At 41.4% G+C, this 22,205-nt stretch overlaps 1 protein-coding gene across 1 annotated transcript in view; it reads left to right on the top strand.

Moving 5' to 3' along the window:
- Positions 1-398: 398 nt before the first annotated feature.
- LOC141740549 (hormonally up-regulated neu tumor-associated kinase-like) overlaps positions 399-22,205 on the top strand; it is a 31,363-nt gene continuing 9,556 nt past the window's right edge. Inside the window, exons 1-7 of the mRNA XM_074579373.1 lie at positions 399-650; positions 1,618-1,910; positions 6,430-6,485; positions 7,633-7,771; positions 12,177-12,304; positions 14,446-14,581; positions 16,138-16,315. Coding sequence (XP_074435474.1) covers positions 399-650; positions 1,618-1,910; positions 6,430-6,485; positions 7,633-7,771; positions 12,177-12,304; positions 14,446-14,581; positions 16,138-16,315 — 1,182 coding nt within the window. The remainder of the gene's footprint in view (positions 651-1,617; positions 1,911-6,429; positions 6,486-7,632; positions 7,772-12,176; positions 12,305-14,445; positions 14,582-16,137; positions 16,316-22,205) is intronic.

Below are 22,205 nucleotides of genomic sequence, written 5' to 3'. Positions count from 1 at the left end.
AATTGTGCCCTTGCACACCAGCAATATTCATGTGAGGAAAACTGGATTTCACTTTAGTTTGGTGCAACTTGGTCAGGGAACTATTGTAGCAGGAAGAGAGCTGTATATTCCAGGCTAATGCTGGGGTTATGTGTCATCTGTCTCGGCAGCTCTGGGGCATTAACTGACATCGCGTATCAGGTTAGGTTAATAATCTACCACTTGGTTCTGCTTGAGCAGATCTGCATGCCCAGGGTAGAGATCAGTGACAAACAGGGAGTCTCGGAGGGAACGGATTAGTTGCTGTGTGATCAGCGGGATGGCACTTGCACCACAAGACATACAGACTTAGTGCCTGGATCTGCTGTGAATCAGAAGCTACATCTGGAAAGTAGCAATACAAATCTGGCTCTCCAGGGATGCCCACAGCAGTGAAAGCAGGCTTGGATGACAAAATGACAGATACTGGCAACTCGGATGGGATATTACCAGAATGGGAGAAAAACTTAAAGGATATGAAAATACCTGCCTGTTTTAACAAGATGCCCCAAGAGACTGGGAAGACCTTCCCTCACTCCAAACAAGTTGGGAACTACCTAGTAGGCAAAATGATCAACAAGGGCTCCTTTGCCAAGGTGATGGAGGGGCTGCACATCCCCACGGGGGAGAAGGTAAGCTCCTAATTAACCCTAAGAGGGTACCACGCACTAGGAATCGCAAGTAACCTCACACTAACTTATGTCAGAGAATTTCAGACCATTTAATCCGCAAACCACAATCTACTCAGTGAATTATCCTCTGAACCTTATCCTCATAAATTAACCTCATAAATTGAGTTTATTGCTCATGTATAATCAGTCACATGTGTGAATATGTACTGAGTGCAACTGTTTTCACAATTATAAAACAATATAGAGAACAAAGATGCCCTCCTGCTGAAAGAGAATAGGATAATGGCATGAGGACAATTTCATATCTGTTTTCCCTGATAATCCTCATTGAGTAATTAGTGACATGTATTTGACCTATAAAGTTATGGACAACACTTACGGAAAAGCCAGCCACTCCAACAGCAATCATTTATATGGTAGGATACAGATAACATCTGTTATCTCTAGCTCAGTCGGGCTAAAATAACATACCACTCGATGTAACTGTGGAAAGGTGGATTACTATCGAGTGGCTTTTTGATTTTTACTTTTCTTATGGCTTTAGCAGCTTCACTGGCTGACTAGCTGCCCAAATTGCAAAGGGTCTAATCCCAGCCCATTATAGCCAGTATCTTGAATGGCTTTTAGACCAAGTCAGAAGGAAGCATGTTAGAAAAAAAAATGTGGTAGAGTACAGATGCAGTTAACAGTCAAGCACGTAGGGACTTTTTGCATTTGAGAACATTTCATATATGTGTATTTATTAATGCAATCAGATAGGCAGATACAACAGTTCAGCCTTCCTGTTTTGGCTTCAAGAGAAATAAAAAGCGTATTCTTCCATCAAGAATGTTTCCCCCTGTGATACAGATTATCAACATCACGTCAAAACCAGCTTCTCCCACATGTCAGCTTACTCACCATCCTTTTTGAAAACTAATGCAGGTTGCAAAGCTTGTTGACAATTTGAATATGTCCTACAATTTAGGTAGCCATAAAGGTCATTGACAAGAGAAAAGCCAAGCAGGATTCCTATGTTTTGAAAAATATGAAGCGTGAGACACGGATACACCAGATGATTAAGCACCCCAACGTTGCTCGGCTATATGAGACCTTGGAGACTGACAACTCCTATTACATGGTGATGGAGCTGTGCCTCGGCGGGGACCTCCTGGACAGAATTTGTGACAAAAAGAGACTCGCGGAAAGGGAAGTAAGGAGATACACCAGGCAAATTCTGTCTGCAGTGGAGCACCTGCATTGCCAGGGGATTGTTCACAGGTAAGATGTTTTCCTCCCTCCAAAGAACAGTAGGAAAAGAAAGTGCAAAAACACAGAGTACTCTTCTCTGAGAGCATTTCTTTCACTTTCCCTTGTAAAAAAAGGGATTGCCAAGAAGACTATGTTCCCTCAGCCCATCTAAATAAAGCATTTTATTCTCAGTGGTGGTAGAAGATAAGCTGTCACACGCTCCTTGGGGAGTAAAGTAACAAAATCCAGGGATAAGAGCTGATGAGCGCAACAAATTAGTACTTTGCCACGATTATCTCAGAATTAGCTGGTGACAAGACTGTATCTAATTCAAATATTTCAGTGTGGCTGTGCATATAAATATTGATTTCATTTGCTTAGCCACAACATATTGAAATAAACACACATCACTCAGAAGAGAAGAACGAGGAATCACAGCTCAGTGTCTGCGCAGAGGACATGGTCCTGCGGGTCCAGGTCTGTGGCAGGTCGCTGACCTTCCCCGCTGGCTTTTGCATTACAGGGACAGAACAAGACTTCAGCCACTGCTAGAGGGACCTGAGCAGCCCATGCAAGGAGAGCTGATCTTCTTCCCCTCACCAGGGATGCCAAGATGCACATATGCCAAGAGCAGCAGAATAAGGACTGCCATTTTAGGTGGGAGAATAGGCAAGAAGGAGTTTTTCCCACCAGTTTTCTGTTTTACTTAATACTTCACGGTCAATCAGATCCTTAATTTTAAATGGTAAATGTACTCATCAAGCAAGCCTCCAGGACCTAGCAAGTAATCCAGTTGACTGTATTGTTACAGTAACAAATAAGCTCTGACTATGATGGCTAAGAATTTACAAGTACTTTGTGACTTGAAATGCTTACAGTACAGCACTTAATTATATTGGATTTGTTAATTAATAAGGAATGGTCAAGAAAGAAATAGTCAGTATCTGACCTAGAGAATTTAAACAAACAAACAAACAGAAAAACCCATGCCAGAAAACAAACCAAAGGTGCTTCACCCATTTAGTCCAGGCTGACATCCCTGCCTTGCTGGTTCCCTAACTAATCTATTTTGCAGCATTTCTTCAGTGCCCATGATCATAACATTTACATTCTTCCCATGACAACATGCCTCATGAATTTCTCAAGCCCTCTTCCCTTCTTTTTGTTTGGAAACAACCCTTCCCACTGAGCAGGGGAGTAGCCTTTCTTCTCCCGCTTTTCTTCTGTTGGTATCATTTTGCTGGGAAAGCTTTGTGAGAGAGAAGATTTTTGCTGCACAACCTGAGAGCAGCCAGGTATGAAGTGGTGTGAGCTCCTCCAGAGACTTGCTTTACTATCAAACCCCCCTGACCAAAGGAAAATTCATCCCTGGCTCTCAAGCGCCTTGTCATAGGGTTTATGAAATTGCATGGTCCGGCAGGAGCCCAGCCGTCTCGCTAGGTCGCGGGCACAGGTTCGGTCTTCGGTACCTCAACTCATGATCTGCTGCTAGCTTTGAGTTTCAGAGCTGCGGCCTTGACTTCATACCAGAAGCAGACTGGGAAGGATCTGGAAGGGCTTCCCCGCTCAGCTTCAGCTGCAGTGATTTATAGCAACTCACTGCGGAGGTTAAACCCATGAGGATAATTGTGGGCGTATCCTCTTCTGAAAAGGCGGCAACAATGCTTCCAGAAAGATGAGCAGAGAAATAGGAAAGTTACCTCACAAAGTCAATCTGACTTTCTCATCTAAGCACTGAGCAAAGCTCAACTCTTTGCGTTGCTTTAACACAAGGAAAGGAGGGTTCCCAAACTGCCTGGTGGGAATGGCTGCTGCTCCACGCTTACCCTGGAACCCCACATGTGTCAGGGCACTGCTGGGGAGGGTGCTGGTAAAATCACACCAGGTATCATAGTCATAATTTCATGAGATGGACAATTGTGTGCCAGTCATTGGGTCTATGCCTGGGGCCTCTTTATTTTACTAGAATGGAGGAGCCTGGTGATTGCAAGATCTCATTCCTAAGTGATGAGCTTCAGAATTTGCTAATCTAATTTACTTTTGCTCAGAAGCGTCTTATGGGCATTCCTGATTTTTAACTCTGGGATATACCTCGGAAAAACAATATTTTCTATTGTCTTAATAATATATACTTGATGAAAAACTGGCCGGTTTTATAACTATTTTTAGTCCGAATTAATGTTGCTCATCAGAAATCCTGTGCTGTGTTTTGACAGCTATTTTGTTTCCTGAGCTTTTCTTTTCCTATTCAGCACTAAAATCAGCACTGATCCAACAAATCCTTATGGCTTAAATTAAGGTTGAGTCTACTTTTCACAGTAAAGGTAGTGCCTTTCTTGCCCACGCAAGACCACAGTTGATTTTGATGCCACAGTTGCCAAAATGATCAAGAAAATGGAGGATTGACTCGCTTGCCTATTCATCCAGCACGCAGCGTTTTACTGTGCCAGATATAAGAGGGCTCAGGCACAAGATCAGGTTCAACAGCTTCACAAGCTAACACTCATCGACTGAGCTCTGCTAACTATCCCTATGCCTGCTCTAGACATGGCCAAGTGGTGAGGTAATGCATCTGAGCTTAAAAACCTCCAATAAAGACATATAAGCTAAATCGCATTACCTCGCAATTGGATTGGGCTAGCGCATGCACACAGTCAGCTACCAACTCCTACAGCTGGCACTCGCTAAGTGACGGTAACTTGCTTGTATGTACAGTTCCTAATTTTTCCTGGATATTTTCCCTTCTCCCATATAAAAATGTCATATATCCTTTTGAATCACTACTGGACCAAAGACCTGGAGAAGCATCACAAGCTGCCTCCTAGGCACTCTCTCCGAAGTCCCCATGGGAATGAGAAAAAATTCGTGATGTGGCTTAAACTTACAGCATTTCTGGTAAGGTTTCCTTTGGAAAAAAAAGAACAAGATGTATCTTTGATGCATCTTAACTTCTGACACTATGTAAACTTTAATAGTGACCATTATCAGGTTTTTCAGGCAAGAAAGCGTACATTTTTATTAACTGTGTGAGCACTCAGCTCAGCCTATAGAACAGCAGTTGCGGCAATCCAATGTAACATTATTTAATTGTAGTGTAGTAAAAGTCATCAGAGTGCACCGTGGGGTGCTAAATCCAACAGAAATGTCAGATTTGCAGTGGCCTGAAAAACAACTAGTTTTAAACCACACAGTTTTAGTGCATGGGGATATGTCACAGGGATAGGCTATGAACAAAGTTATTTTAAATGTACCTCCCAGCTTTTGGGCACTGGCTTATTTGCCACTCTAGAAAACATGCTATTCAAATTAAAACTGATTTAAAAATTATCATTAAAACCCTCTCCATCCCATTCTCAGCCTGGGGCAGCAGAGGGTATTGACTGCAATGCTGTTCTTTCCAGAACCTCGCAGATAAAAGGAAACTCCGATAAAACCACCCATGGGGACCACCGGGTACACCTCCAGATTTAAATCCCCTGCAGCAGTGCAGTGCTGTTCATGCAGTCATGTTCAAGGTTCTCACAGACCTTGCTCCTCGCTCCTCGCTCCTGCCCTTGTTTCCATCCCTCCTTCTGGTTTCTCCTCCTGTACTCTCCAAGGTCTTTGGGCTGACAAAAGCGCTTCACGACTTCAGAGAGGGTGGGAGGGATATCCACGTACCCAGAGCCGCTTCTCAAATTTGCTCTGTCCCCCCGTGTCCCCCGCAGAGCTGAGGGAAGCCCCCAGTGGCACGTGGGAGGCCGGGATGGGAGTCAGCAAAGCATCGCAGGCTCCTGGACCGCTTCCCAACACCCAAATTACACTGGCTGAGGATTCCCCCGTGCTGCGAAAGATTTCAGCTGCCACTTCAGGCACTCCCCACAGTGCAGCAATATTCCGGCTTTTGGTTTTAATTTGTAAGGATATAAATGTTCCCACAATAAGCAAGTACACGCCTGAGTCAGCTAACAGCATTTTTTCCTGCAGCTCTGAATTACGTCCTCCTGCAGGGGCGGCTGATACTGGTTGACCCTGTTTACATAAACATCACTGCGGAGATGTCTCCACGTTCAGGGTATCTGTCCCCGACCCAGCTTTGGTACACATCCTCTCCTCCACAGGGTCTTACTTTCCAGTTCCCTTCTTATCCTTCATACCTCTCAGGCACGATTTACTCACACGCACAAAAAAAAAGCAGAAATACTCAACACAGCTCAGTAGTTCAAAGACAAAAAAACTCCAGGTCCAACTATGTGCAACTTTCGTTTTTTACTCAAATGTAGAGATAAATACTCTTCATTTTTTTAAAAAAATACATCAGTAGAATGGATGATTCCTAAAATTAATTGTCTATTTAAAATACATATTTGTAAAATACTGCCTGAAATACAGAAAGTTTCCATTTTCCCAACTGAAAACTTCAGGAAGGAATAAGGATCTTGTTACAATTGTAGGCAGAGCTGTGCAGAACTATTGTTATTATTTCAATTAAACTTTGCTAAAAACTATCTGCAAATGATTGGCTGGGACATCAGGCATCTTAAAAGTTTGCTTTCTGGCTTCGTTTCAGGGACCTAAAAATCGAAAATTTTCTTCTTGATGAGAACAACAACATCAAAATTGTCGGTAGGTGCACGTTATCTTTGAAGCTTGTTTTCAGCTTTTTGTGTGGTTTTCAGTGGCAGTTCAGCTACTATTGAAATAGCACATTTTATTAGTGAGCTTGTGATTATTCAACAAACATATTCGAGCTTTTAGAATAAATAAAAGTTATGAAGTATAACTTAACAGCTTGTTTATTTGAGCTTTAACTAAAACATATTTTTAAGAGAACAAGGAAAACAATTTTGCCTATTGTTTTCCCTTGTGTATTGCTGGAGAAGCAAGAAACAATTACAGCTTTTATGTGTAGAAAGCTGTTCCTAGCACGAGTGATTTGTAGACAAAGAAATAAATCTTCTGGGGTGAAATGCAGGTATGGACACATTAGCTTCTGTCGAGTCATTACTCCAACTAGAAACCTCATCATTTGGTATGTGTTAAAAAAAAAAAAAAAAAAAAAGACTTTTTTTGGTCCCTGACAGAAACCTTGCTAGGGTTGTGAAGCAAACATTTATAAAAATGAGGGAATTTGCACCAAGCAGTTAACACAGCTCAGAGAAACATTAATTTTATTCTATGGAAACCACACAGAAAAATCCCCACAAGGGAAGCTCACTCTTAGAGACGCCACATGTTTAACCCAGTGTTTCCCAAACTTTTAAAAGCTTAACACCTCTGAGAAAAAAGGCACCAACTCTTCACCCCTGTTTTATAGCCAGCCAGTCCTTTACAATCACACCTTTCTCTTCCTCCCCTCCTTGCACACATGCACATACACAGAGAAAAAGGCTTAAGTTAGCACATTTTACCCCACGTTTTCAACGGGCTAAAGCAGACCCAGCTGAGCTGAATGCCGTAGCTCATTAAGCCGTGCTAGTGCAGCTGCACAGCTAAGCTCTTGTACTAGCATACAATCAACCGAGGCAAACTAAAATAGCTAAACCAAAATCAACCAAACCAGGCCGATGGCCCCGTGGCTGGGTAACTTCACTGTTACACCTGCTAATTCTCGGCACATTTATTCGAACCCAAATTGGTATCCACAGCTGAGATGTCACCAGATGCTACAGACAGCTGATGTTTTCATCTTTCTCCTATCTTCAACCAATTCGTAAAGTTAAACTATTTTGAGAAGAGACTAAAACTTCTTCCTTGTTTTTGTGACCATCAGATTTCGGACTGAGCAATACTGCAAAGTTTGAGGGTCTCTCTCAGGAGCTGTTACATACCCAGTGTGGAAGCCCAGCTTATGCTGCCCCAGAACTCCTTGCTCAAAGGAAATATGGTCCAAAGGTGGACATCTGGTCCATGTAAGTAGATCTAAAAAGATGCTTATTGAACCACTCTCAGCACTGAATGGTTTAGACAAGACTCTGCTATAAATAGGTTAGTGGCACTCTGCTTTGGGGCATCAGTGTGGAAAGCAGAGATATATTGGAGAAGGGTTGCCGGAAAAAAAAATATTTACGGGTGTGAAAAATATATCTTGAAGTGTGTATTCATTGCGGAACACTGGAGAGAAAAATGAATGAGCAATGCACATGTTATTCTGGAGTAAGCCTGCAGCAAGGGAAGTCAGCAGAAGGTAGGGTATCCAGCTTTAAGAGCCTGCTCTGAACACACAGAGAAAAGGCTTGTATGTATCAGCCCCCCCAGACGAACCCGCCCCACCCTCTTGGCATTATGGCACACAGGTACAGCTGATATCTGAGTCACTTCTGTTAAAATCAGAAGCCCTGGAAACCCTGGGCTGACAAATGGGCATTTCTGTCTACTTTGACCAAAGAAGAAATACAAACAGAAAAATTGAGTCTCAGAGACACACAAAACAAAGATGTGGCTACAGCAGAGCCAGAAGACCTTCATCTGTACCTTGGCTAGGCCCTTATATCAGATTATGATTAAAAAATGGAGTTATTTACTTCATAGGTGGCACAAACCTGAGCGGACTCCATTTTATTTGTTCATTACATCTATAGGGTATGTCCCTTACAACAAAGAATAATGCAGAAGGTGCCATCAGAAGAGTAATTTTTCATATAAATCATCTCAGAGTTTTCAACTGTGTTTGCAGTTTGCAATTTTAGCAGTCAAGTTTGGGGTTTTTTATTTTTTTTTTCAGTTTTTCTGGATGGATCTGAGAAAATGATAGTATATTAAGTCCAATTTTGTATCCTTTGATCTTCATGGATCAGGATAGGAGAACTGTTCTCCATGTCCATCATTTGTACAAAGGCAGTTCATGTTTATCTGTAAGTATATGCGCCCACATATCAGCTTCTCAGCTGTGTTCCACCCAGAACACATTTTTAAGCCCATTTCTAGCAGGTATGATTCAGGGCATAGAAGATGAGTATGAGTAACATAGACTAAGCCAAACCTTCATCTAGAGCAGTAAGATTCAAAAACGCAGCAGCTGGTCAAATGCACCTTTGTCCTGACTCCTCCCACCTATTTACAACTGCAACCATATTTCCCTGCAGTATCTCAACTAACAAGCGGTAGGGTAAAAGTCAGGGTGCTGTTGAAGACAATGAAAAAAGCCTGTGGATTTCAAACAGCTCAGAAGGCTTGTCAGTGGATTTGGGCTTTTTGGCTTAGAAGTGCCGCCTCCCACCCCACCCCACCCCACCCCACAACCGTGTTGGTCTAACGGATCTTAATGTTCTGCTTCTGTTCAACACACAACGCTGCATTTGATCCAAATCCAAACCACCTCACCCTGGTCACCTGCCAGAAGGGAATGGAGGTCTGGATGTACAGAACTGCTCGGAACTGGGATGTTCCACCTGCTCATCCAGCTGCAAGAATATGGAGTCTCCTTGAGGAGTTCTCAGCAGTCTTTACTAAACCGTGTATCTACAGAGGACAAAGGGGTTTAGTTTGATCTGCAAGGTTGCTGGTACCTACATATAGGATCTGATTTAGATGTCTAAAGTAGAAGCTAAGCATTCCTATATGGTCGAAAGAGAAAGAGGATTTATATACACATAAATACATAATGCACATTATTCCTCTCAAGACCTGTTTCTGGCAGACACACTATTAATTCGGGTTTTGACTTAACTATGATTCTTATACCTCAGCTTCCTCTAAATTTACAGGATATGAACAGTACAGAAAATTAAGGATGGAGGGAGAAGTTCTACCAAATTACTTCAGTATAAGTCTGGATTTCAAGAGTACTACTCTGGATTTATGTAGACATAACACAGAAAAATCAGTTCTAGAGGATGCTGTCACCACTTAAATAGGATTATACTTATTTCACATTTTAGATGTCTGAATGAAGGCAAAGCAGTAACCTAAGAACCATTTACTGAGCTCACTCTGTTAATAAACAGCACATAACAGGTCAAGGGCTACATAAAAATTATATAAGGCCCTTGGTATTTAACATAGACATATTCTACATTTTAGGCAGAAAACATATTTACAATTTAACCTGAATTATTTATATTATCATCATGGAAAACGGAATTCTGATGAACTAAAATATTAATTAGAAAGATAAGTTACTTCTATTGTCACAAAATAAGTAAAGGATTACAGATGGACTGGACTCTGGCAAAAAACTCTAATGTGGTGGAGAAATTCTGACTCTGTGCAGCAGGACTGACAAGGAATCTTTACAACGGGAACCAGAAAGCCATATTCAGTCAGAAGCACATTCAGAAAACCAACCAGACCAAGGACACTACAGCTAAGGCTCCTATGAGGCAACAGCGAACAGCAATCACTGTTTTGCCTAATCATGACTTTTGTGCATAAGATTTTAAAGATTCTTCGGAGGGAGGACTGCAAAGTTATTCGCTTTTGTGCATCAGCTGAATTGAGGAAACAGCTGTTGTACTCAAACAAATCCAGATAGTTCAGTGGGATAGAGAAGAAGCAGTCTGTTGTAGTTAATAAACTTTCAAGTTTAACATGCCGTCAGATCCCAGCTACAATTAACTGCTAAGTGCATTACTGTTAACTAGGTACATTTGGTGCATAAGATTTTGAAAGAGATTTTTAGGATGGCAGGTACATCCACTCCCCAAATTCCTGTACCTTGGGGATTTCCCCATCCAGTAGGCTGATGAAAAGAACTATTGCCAGTTTAAAGCACCAATCATGTATATCATCACCAGCAATTTGAAGTGCATGGTAGTGTTTGCAGTGTTGAAAAGAAAAATGTATTCAATGTTGTAATGACATTAGAGGTCCATTTGCACTGCATGTTACTTCCACTCATCAGGGAATATCCAGGGACCCTTCTCACGCTTCAACTCCAGTTACTTTTACTCCACATGTTATTATGTATTATAGAATGACAATCCTTGCTACTTCAGTCAACGCAATGTCATTTCATTTTCCTTTGTATCTCTGGGTTGGTTTTTTTTTACTCAAAGGATTAATCAGGAACATTTTGGAAAGCATTACATTCAAGGACGAGATTCGTCAGAAGGTTTGGTAAAGTGAGAAGAGAATTGATCTCACCTAAATTTAGCCATTTAACAACCAGGCATCTGGGTTATACCAGGCAGTTAGTGTCAGTGCAGGGAGATAGTTCATCTCCTGAGATACTTAACTGCAGCCTAAAATAGCTGTATAACATAGCTGTGATGAATCTCTCTTGGAGAGGCCTGTCTCTTTCCATTGATAACTACTGATATCTAGGTTTTAGATGGTTAAAGTGAGACAAGATAAGTCCTAGTCAAAAGTAATAAAAAGCATTTATCCATCGGTTACTGGTTCAAATGCAATCCAATGCAACATTTAGAAAAAGGTGCCACCATCTTCTCACGGCTTTTCAGTGATGCTATTGTCTTCTCATGGTTTTTCAACGGTTTGAAAACATTAAAAAAAGATTGTAGCTGCGCACGCCACGAAGAGATAACATTGTCATCATCTGCACTACTGTACGAGCCAGATCGATTAAATCAGAATTGCCTGAATTCCTAAAATGACTGTCTTGACTGAGTTCAATGGAGACACGGCAAAGGGTGGCGAAGAGAAGCGCTGCTGTGGTGGCCCCGCTCAGCTGGAGCAAGGAAGTACCATGGAGAGTGTTCAAGGAAACCTCCCCGTTCCCAAACTCGGGACAGCTAAGCAAGTTTTCCAAACGTTGGTACTTCTCCAAACAGAATGGCAAACCTTCACAAAGTTTGCTGATCACTGCTAGCAGGTTGTTAGTCTTTTGCAAGAGCTAAAGTTTTAAGTTTTTAGCCAAGAGCAAGCTGTTACCAAATGAATGCCTTCTAGGCATAAGTCGCACCTAATTTAGCAATCTGAGCAAAGCAAGAAGAACTGAATTACTATTTGGAACAGGATCTATCGCATCAGTCCCAGCTCTGTGTTGTCACTCAGCCTCCAAACTGAAATGCTTTATTCTGATGGGCTGGGAACACTACACTGACACTCCAATGAGCTTATTTTAAAATAAACAGCAGGTTTCCACTTTCAACACTGCAGGCTTTCCAGTCACTCACTGTACAGTCTATTTTATATACACTTCCCACAACATTCTTTTCTAGATAAAATGGCATGTACACAAAGAAAAAAGGCGTAAGATGTGTATTCAGTACAAATTGCTGCTTAGAGGTAATTTGTAACCCCGTTCTTGATACTGAAGGCAAACCTCTGAAACCTGACTCATAGCTCTGTGGGATTTTTTAACAAATATTTATTTGCATTATATGGAGTTCTGATGTTTGTCTTTTTCTTTGACAGAGGTGTAAGCACGTTTGCTATGCTAACCGGCACATTACCCTTCACCGTGGAACCTTTCAATATCAAGCAACTACATCAAAAGATGTTAATTGGAGAAATCAGCCCTATTCCGTCAGATATCTCCCCTGGTAAAGCACTCCAATTTTTATAAAGAATAATGATCTATAAAAGGTCTAACCCATGTAATAAAGCAAACTTAGCAATAACGCAACCTTCTGGAAAACAAGAGGTACCTTTACCAGTTCCTTTGTTTGCATTTAGAAATAACTTTTGTTTGCCTTAGGCAAGATCTCTTTATTTCAGGGTAGTAGGAAAATAACATTGTTGCCTCTTCAAAAGACCACTCTTCTTGGTTCTTACAGGGGAAATAAAATGTACATTGCTTTTACATAAGTGGAGCAGTTGTGCAGAAATTAGGACACAGTCATGTTTTCTATGTCCCATGTTGTGTGTCATAGCCAGACATTCTTTCCTGTTTTTCCCAAAAATCAGTTATCAAAACCTTAGATAATTTTTCCTGAAGAGCTTATCTTTTGGCTACAGACAGAACCCACAACATTGAGATAATTAAAGAAATCGGATGGCTATTTTTGTGAAGAGCCTGTTCATGCTTTTCATGAGAAAGAACTGAAAAATGACATTTTCCAATGAATTTTACTGACATTCTTTAATGAGGTCCGGTCTGTGGAGTCTTTTAGGACAACTGGGAAAGAAAGTTCTCAAAATCTCTAGCCTGAATTACAGCCCATGGCTCTAAAACCCAGAAGTCATGTTGGTGTATATATGCTCTGGGTTAGCAGTCCAAAATTTACTTCCTCAAAGCTCAAAATTCTGCTGCTTTACAATGATTCCTATACACCTCTGGCTTTAGTCCCTATTTTCTCTCCACCTGGACTAGCATCTCCTTTGTTGACCATCACAGGCTTGGGCATCTTCTCACAGCCATTATCGTGCAGCTTCACTGACCAAGTGAGAAAGCAGAGCAGAACGAGACATGTTTTGCCCAGCTACCTACAAGCATGAGTCCAGATCTCCCCATCATTTTGAGCAGCATTGCTCTGAGGTTAGGCAAGAATGAGCCCAGGAACCAAGCTTAGCTTCAGCGGCTGCCTTGCAGCCAAGCACTGGGAAGCAGCAGACAGTTCCAGAATAAGCTAGCTGGAGCTAGTCCTTAGTTAGAGTATTAAGATAATGTGATGATTCAATTTCTTTTTCTCCCCGAGTAAATGGTATGAGGTACCGTAGCTGTCCAGAATGTTTGTACATTAGTCTCTCATTTATCTTTCTTTGGAGATTTGTTTCCAGATAGCAGCTCCATTTTTCTACAAGCCCTCCATAGTTGCAATTATTATATTAGTAATTTTTCTTATTTATGCTATTGTTATAGCTTCTACTAATAAATGCATTATCTCTGCTTTTCTACAAAGCCCACACAGTGACTGGAAGATTGCGGATAACTCTATTGTTCCCTTGCCCATTGGGAATTTAGTGAGAGAGCAGTAGTAAACAAGCTTTGCATACTTTAGATCTAAGTTCCTCTGAAGGAGATTACAAGTGAAAGGAGCAGTATGTTCCCAGTTTAATGCTCACTTGCCATTTTGCTCATTTCAAAACTTCCCCAAGGAATACGGAAGAATTCAGTAGAGTTTTCCCAAGAAGAAAAAAAAAAAAGAGAGGGACTTTATGCAGTGTTGGAGCTGAGTGATAGACATATGGGAATGTTTGAGCTTTCTCTGTCCCAATTCCAGGAAGCCAAAGCACAATACATCATCTGAGCACATGCGTCATACAGAGAGTTTTATCAATGGGGTTACCTTCTTTGTGGGAGGAAGGTAAATCCTGGGTAGTCACCTGGCACAGAAGCCCCCCTTCTCAGAGCCGTGATCAAATGCTGAGTAAGCACAATGCTGAGATTGCTATTGATGCCATCGGCTGCATTCACTGGGGCAAATTAGGAAGCAAGATCCAGTGCTCTATCTATAGCAGCATCCATAGGTCCATAGCATGCATTCCGGCATGGTTTGGCCACGGCTGCCCACCCTGCTCAGGCATCCCTGGGGGAACCACATGAGACCACAGCAGTCTCAGAGGAGAGCTGGAGCCATTTATTCAGCAGTCCAGAGGTAGCCCTAGAGACTGGATTTTATCTGAGGTTCTTACAACGCGCAGAGCAGGGCAAGTGCCAGCTTTCTGAAAAAGGAAAATTTTGCACTGCCCAAATAATCAGATATCACTAGTAAACAAGCCATTTCATCTGAATACTGCACAGGAGCTGTACACTTCATGCAGTCCTTACTTGAGCCTGACCCTGCTAAGAGGCCTGGAGTCAAAGAAGCAATAAAAGACAAATGGTTGAATGAAGGCTTCACCAGAAAAATACTGAATGCTGCTACCTATAAGAACAGGTAACAAATTTCACTTCTCTCTCTTAGCTTGCGATTTCAGGATTCGAGATTTCGGGGGGAAGTGTTGGGGGTTTTAGGATTTTTTTTTGTTTTGTCAGTTTTGGAAGCTTTTTATTATCTGCTCAGGGCTGTTCCGAAATGACAACATTTTATTTCAGAAAACAGCACATCTACTTTTCTGACCATGGATAAATTTTATATAAGAGGAAACTTACAGATCCTTATAGAACTGCCTATATCCATTGTATCAATAATTTTGTTCTCAACGTGCCTCAGTGGTGCCATTAATTTCTAGATGCTGTGCTTCTAATCCCTTACTGCAAACGTAGGTCTTGCATGCCCTGAGGGAATGACGTTTTTATATTACACTGTATTTCTTGTTAGTCTAATAATTTCTATTCTCATGCATCTTTATAACTGGCCTCAAGTAGTCTCCCTTTTATCTTCACAAGCCGCTTTACAGCTTAGGATTATTATAAAAGTTTGAAATAGATATGTGCAATATGACATTTCACATAAACATTGCCAACTTTTGAGATGTTATTCATCTGTCATATTGGGAGGCTGCAAAGTATACTTTGCATGTCTTTAAATACCTAATTTCAGTGATGGACATTCTACATCTTCCTCACAGCTGAAAGTAGCTAGCCATGGGTCAAATATTTCACGACCAGATCATTCTGTAAAAGTCAATAGTTTACACTAATCAAAAAAGAGTGTAATTTGGCCTATGTAATCTGCACCATCTGCAATGGTGTCTACAGGACATGTGGCAGGCTTTCCTGCCACAATCCAGGTGTTCCACTGTCAGTCACAGCTAGGGCTATTAGAAACCTATGCACAATTTGTTCATTTCTCTGAGAATTGTCCACTGTTCCTACCTTGCCTTCCTTCCCTCCCCTCAGATGTATCTGTGCCCATCCACACTGAATTTTGAAAAAATGTCTTAGAAGTCTCAGAAACCGGGGCTGTCATATTCTAAAATGCCTTTACTACACTTTACTACTCACAGAAGCCTGTGAGTAAAATAATTATCATTATAACATCAGCAGTTTTATTTTACAATCTGATTTATATAAAAATACAAATCCTCTTGTACTTTCCTTAGTTCTTTTTTTTCCTTTGAGATTTTCCTGCCTACAGGGCTCTTCCTGTCTTCTTACGCGTGCGCACACACACACACACTATCTCTCTGTTAATCCATTTGAGACTACTGTGCTGAGAACCAAAATATACACACTCGATTAAAATGAGAAAATGCTGGTTTCTATCTTTTAATTTTTCAAGCTTAATCCTGGTGGGTGTCCTTTCGGAGTAATCAATTATATCAACAATAGGATATTTAATAATGCAGTAACAGAGCCTCAGCCCAGCTCTGTGAAGTTAGCGTAACCAGACAGAGAATTTTTGCACAACTGCGTATCATAACTTGACTGTACAATTGACTTAGCCTACTGCAGCTACATCACAAGAAGGGCGTTGTCCACTTCCTGTAAATACTGACATTGTACCTGGACACATCATTTGTATTTAAGTACTTTTTCCTAATATTTCAGACTTTGCCCCAGTGAATTGAATCCTGTTGTTTTAAACTACATGACAGAAATGATGGAGTTCAGTCTTTCAGAAGTTATCAACATTTTAATAAGTAACAGACCCTCTCCTGCCATGGCTTCTTATTGCTTATTGCTGAAGAAACTGCTCAGGTACCAGAAAGACCACAAAAGAGCCCAGGTAAGCTATCATGATCATGACAGGCATAAAGTGCTCCCTGGATTCTTATGAGGAATATCGCGACAGCCACACAGCACATATGAAAAGGGTGCTTGTCCATGGAATGGAGACAAAACTCACTGAAAATAGTAATGAAATTGCAGATCTGGGTGCAGTCTCAGGAAACCTATGTTCTGGCATTCTCAGAGGTGATTATTTTAAGATTTTTTTTTCCCAGAGATAAATATACCCTTTTTTATGACTAATGAATTTTTAAAATGGGCTGCTGGTTGTAATGGGATTGAGAATTTTTTTGCTTTACATAAAATATTACTTTTCCATTGGGTAAAGGAGCATTAGCATTGCAGTGACTCCGCCATCCCTTCCCTTTCTCACTGGCCCGTGAGGGCCTGATCCAAAGTCTGGGGAGGTGAGTGGGAAGCTGTGAAAGTTGTAAAATGTTTTCCCAGCATCTTTTTTTTTTTTATTTTTAACACTGTATCTTATGCTCACACTCCAGCTCCGACTTACTCAAGGACATGGAGTGAGATCAGAGGGGAGAAAAAATTAAAAATTAAATTCAGAAAATTATGGTAATTGCTGGTAAGGCCACAATTAGTTAAAAAGGCTGTAAGCTTTTCTTTTACAACCGTCTCCACTAAGGGGTTCACAGCTCAGTCATAAAAATTTTGCTTCAGGCAGAAACTAGGCAGACAGGAAGCCAAATTCCAGCTTCTAACACACAAGTGCAATGGGAAAAGTTTCAGCTACAAAACAACACACATCAGCGATTAGCCTCCCATTCAAAGCCTTTGCCCCGGAGAAGCTGTATTTTGAGAAGGTCCAGTTGACTCCTCTAGAAATTATTCAGATGAGCTTGAGCAGATCCAGATCTCCATCCCAGCACACAGCCCCAAGGTTGCAACAGCCTGTGCAGTGTTTGCAGGCAGAGCCATAACTCAAAAATATGAGTTGGGGAGTGTGTGTGTGTGTGCGCGTGCGCGCTTAGGGGGAGGAGGCTTTCCTTCACATATGTGATTTTTTTCATATTAAAATTTTGAATTGGATCTGCTAAATCATAAGTCACTCGGAAAGAGCTGTATTGTGAAGGCTATTGACCAGCTTTCTTGAATCTCTGGGTATCAAGCTGATTTACAGCCCCTAGAGATCTAGCCTTCCAGGCAAGTGGTAGCATTTCAAGTCCTCTATGACCTCTTTCAGCTTCCTACCCGGGTGGAAGAGGGAAGCAATCGTGTGTGCAAAGTAAGTTACAAGCTGATTAAGGGGCTGCATTGCTTCCCGCCACTCCTGGCATGCAAAATGCCCTCTTAAGGCAGAGAGTCAAGATGAATTCAAGCACAGACCCAAAAAATGGCTCTGATTGTAAGGCAGTAACACTAAAAATTATTGCTTTGAAATCCTAGTATTTATTTATTTATTTCGCAGGCAGGCTGGACATTTTGGTAGACCAAGGAAGAAAAGATGGGAAGTTTAACAAAGCAATGACTGACATTTTCTTTCTCTGTGTTGACATTTTTCCAGTCAAGGGTTTAAACCCAAATTGGTACTGACCCAAAATAACCTAGCTAGCTACCAGCTCAAAACAGTGGTGACTTTCACAGAATCTCAGGCTGGGTGAGGGACCTCTGGAGGTCATCTGGTCCAACCCCCTTGCTCAAGCAGAGCCACCTAGAGCTTCTTGCCCAGGACCGCGTCCAGATGGTTTTTAAATATCTCCAAGGTTGGAGACTCCACAGCCTCCCTGGGCAACCTGTGACAATGCTTGGTCATCTTCACAGGGAAAAAGTGGTTCCTGATGTTCAGAGGGAACCTCCTGTGTTTCAGTTTGTGCCCATTGCATCTAGTCCTGTCACTGGGCGCCACTGAAAAGAGCCTGGCTCTTTGCACCCTCTCTTCAGATATTTGTATATACTGATGAGAATCCTCCTGAGCCTTCTCTTCTCCAGGTGGAAGAGTCCCGACCCTCTCAGCCTTTCCTCACAGGAGAGATACTCCAGTCCTTTAATCATCTTTGTGGCCTTTCACTGGACTGTCACCAGTATGTCCATGTCTTTCTTGTACTGAAGAGCCAAGACCTGGACACAGTACTCTGGGCGTGGCCTTACTGAGTAGAGGGGCAGCATCACCTCCCTTGACCTGCTGGCAACACTCCTCCTAGTGCAGCCCAGGATACCATTCGCCTTCTTTGCAGCAAGGTACACTGATAGCTCATGTTCAACTTGGTGTCCACCAGGACCCCCAGCTCCTTTCCTGACAAGCTGTTTTCCAGATGGGTGGCCCCAGCATATGCTGGTGCCTGGGGTTGTTCCTCCTCAGGGGAAGAACTTTGCACTTCCCCTTTCTGAACTAAACCTAGTGGGGACATGTCTAGCACGTGAACTGGGTACGCACTCTGGGGTCTGCTCGGTTGTACATATCACAACTCCCCATTTCTACACCTTCCCTATGTCCCTTTCTACGTAGCTCCCAGGTGTGCAGTTCTTTCTTCCACAGCACAAAAATGATGCTGAACTGCAAATCTTCGCGTGTTCAATGTGGGGACATCTTAAATTTGCATTTAGACAGACAGAACCTCCCTTTAACAGCTTTGGAGGGAACTGACTCGCTTTTAGGACATCTTTGATAAGAACCTGAAATATATGCACAAGCTAGATGCCTAAATTTGGCATCTAAGTCTTTAAAAGGTTGTTTCCTCGTTTGTTAACACAAGGTTTGTAAATGCTACCTTTAAATTCACAAACACAAAGCCTGCTACTAGTACCATTTAGAGATTTTTCTGTTATCAGAGTGTTTGTAAAACTCATAGGCTTTTTCCCAGATAGTCACTCTAAATCATTCATTTCTTAGCTTTATTCCTCTACTTCCTCTTACATTCTTCTGTATTATGAAAATTAGTATTTCTCCCTTGCTAGTAGCCAGGCTCTGCAATTATTTGCAGCTAATATTGATCACCTCTCTATTGCTTCTTATTCAAGCTTTATACACAATTAACTTGTGCAATCACTCCTCCCCAGGAGCTCTTTTAAATCATGACTAGTAGTGCTGCCACCTTATGCGAGTTTCTCCAACGTTCAATAACACTCATATTGCCCAGAAAGGCCCGGGTTTGGGCAAAAAGATGGGAGAGGGAAAGGCTGGCTAAGAAATCAAGTTGGGCATTCTTACTCAATGCTCTCATTTTTCCAGTATCCTCTGGCCTGTTCTTCAGCAAAAGCTACTTTATGCACACGCTTACACAATGGCAAAACTTAGCCCTAAGCGTATGCAAAGTATATAGGGAAAAGAAAAGAATGCAGCTCTCGGATCCCGAGGCAGAGCCCCACACGGGTGGCATGACGTTTTTGGGCAAAGGCAGAGCCAAGAGCAGCCCCCAGCTCCCCTGGAGCCCAGCCCACACTGCGCTAGCACGGCACTCGGAGGAGGCAGCTGGCAGGGCATTATCGCGGGGGGAGGAATCTCTGCTTTGGTCTAAAAGAGGCCAAATTCAACCACCTCTTTGGCAGGCTGCAATGCACTGCTCTGACCACCCGGCCACAGAGAGTTGAAACCGAGGAAGACGCGTAAAAATTGTTAACTGAGTGTGAGGGGGAAATTTCCCACTTTTTCTTCATCTTCTTGTTGGGATCCTGATAATGTTACTGGATCTTAATTACAACTGCATGGGTATTTGATAGTTGTATTACAAATTATGCCAAGGATATTTCAAAATGCATAGATGGATGTTCTTTCTATTCTGTATAATGCCAACTATTTGCTATTTATTACTAGCAGCGTGTGATCCGTCATTAAATCACATAATTTCCTTTCAGCTCTCCAGATCTTGCAAATGTATGCATCTGCTTTAACTTTAAGTATGTGAATAGTTTCACTGAGCTCAACAAGACCACTTGTGTGCATAAAATTAAAGCACAAAAATAAGCATTTGCATCTAAATGAGTGCAAATTTAAATCTAAATGACCGAAACAAATAAGTAGCAACTAACAGTCACAGGTAAAATGAAGAACCCTGAAAACAAATTGCCATTCATTTACATTATTTCTGTCTATAAAGGACCGTAAAGGCTATTGTGTATTCTTGTCTGCCTATGAAAAGAGATACGCACAGACAGAAAATATTTATAAGGGAGTAAATTAATGGTAAAAAAAATACCCCAGTATTTTTGAACAAATTAAAAACCTCCCCTCCCCTCAGTGAATTATAGAGAAAGTTGGCATCTGGCTCTTCTGAAAGTTCTGTCCAAAAAGAACCAAATGTATCAAATATCAACACAAACGAAAAAGTATTTGCATTCATGACAATGCTCATGAATAACATGCAATAAAAAATTCCACCAACACAATCAGCCCAAAACACTGTTTGGAATTCAAACACATATTCACAAACCACTGCATTCAACTCATTCCAGGCAGCAGACTACGCTATGATTTTTCACACAATACTGAAGAAACATGCAATTTCCTGGGGACAAATTTTCAGCTGAACTTCTAGTCTACAACTGCAAAAAAGTCTGTGGAAATTATTTTTCATGTACAAAACCTCTCTGTTTGAAAAACCAGCGCGAGTCATTGTATTTGCAACTCCTCCTTGTATACACAAGCTAACATTTGTACATGCAAATAATAGTTTTGGTGGATGCAAACAGATGTGATTCTCATTTTTCTGGGTGCAATTAGAGAAGTCTGCTGAAAGCCTGACCCTGAAAAAAGCATAAGATCCTTTCCATGTTCAAATTTGAGCCATAAGTCATTGGACAAACTTAAAACACAGCCTGTCCTTTTATGCATCGTAATTTCTCCAAGCAATGTATTTACATTTTATGTGTTCTGTTGTAGAAGAGGGAGCCTTAATGATTACAATTTGCCATCCAGAACTTTATAGCTAGCCCTTGCAGAAAATAGCATTTCTGCCAAAAAGCTTCCTGCCCAGGTGCTTAACCAATTAGCTCTTAAGAGGTCTGGCAGTAAAACCAGTCATGGCAAGTTTTCTGATATACTGTATATAAGGTGACAGCTTGCAAAATGTAAGATGAAAATTTGTTTTCTTAACTAGCAGTGTGTAAAATCCTGGGAGACTATTTGATTGCGTAGCCTAAAATGCTTATGACATCTCAAATTCCCAATTGATCTAGCGTGGTTTTAGCAATATGTTGTCAACTTAAACATACTGCGTTTCTTTTTATAAATACTTTGAAAATAATTTTCTTAATTGTGATTGGGTTCTGCAAATATGTAGGAAGGATGGAGTAACCCCACAAGTTTGAGGTTTGAGGCCCTTCAAATTTTTCCAAACATTTTTGCTAACTCACAAAATACATGCAAGCTTTCAAAAGCCCCTTTTCTCCACAAATTACACCCACTTTTTATAATGGCATGTTAGATTAAAAACATATTTTTCACAAGCGGAGTACTTTGCAATGCAAAGAATAGAAGAAAACCATGAAAGATAAATATTCCACACAGTAAAACAAATGACTTCTCTGATTCTGGAAGCAAGAATTTTGTATTATGTGGGGATGGCAGTGAAAAGACCAAAACTCACTACAGATAATCCCCGAAGTGGTGTCTGCATAATGACAAAGTGGGTCTGCCTAAGATGACATGGAGAACATGCAAAAAAGCTTGGTATTGAACTGGAAGATCCATGTGGATAGTCAATACGTTCCAGAAATTTCATTTTCAGGAGTGCCAGACCTGAGAGAAGGTGGTCTTTGGCAGAAGCAGCACATGGCGCAGATAGCTCATCTTAGGAGTTTGTAGTGTAGGAGGGGATTTATTTCACGGGGCAGCCCTTGCATCTTCACAACGTTTTGATACCTGAAACTCAGTGTGCATGAGGCTACCGCAGTGAGGACTCTGAAAATTTGGATCATGGGATAGACGAGTGTCCTAC

Source organism: Larus michahellis, chromosome 3 (assembly GCF_964199755.1).
Source record: "Larus michahellis chromosome 3, bLarMic1.1, whole genome shotgun sequence".
NCBI classification, from domain to species: domain Eukaryota; kingdom Metazoa; phylum Chordata; class Aves; order Charadriiformes; family Laridae; genus Larus; species Larus michahellis.
The sequence above is the reverse complement of the archived record's forward strand: the minus strand, read 5'-3'. Positions and strand labels throughout refer to the sequence as shown.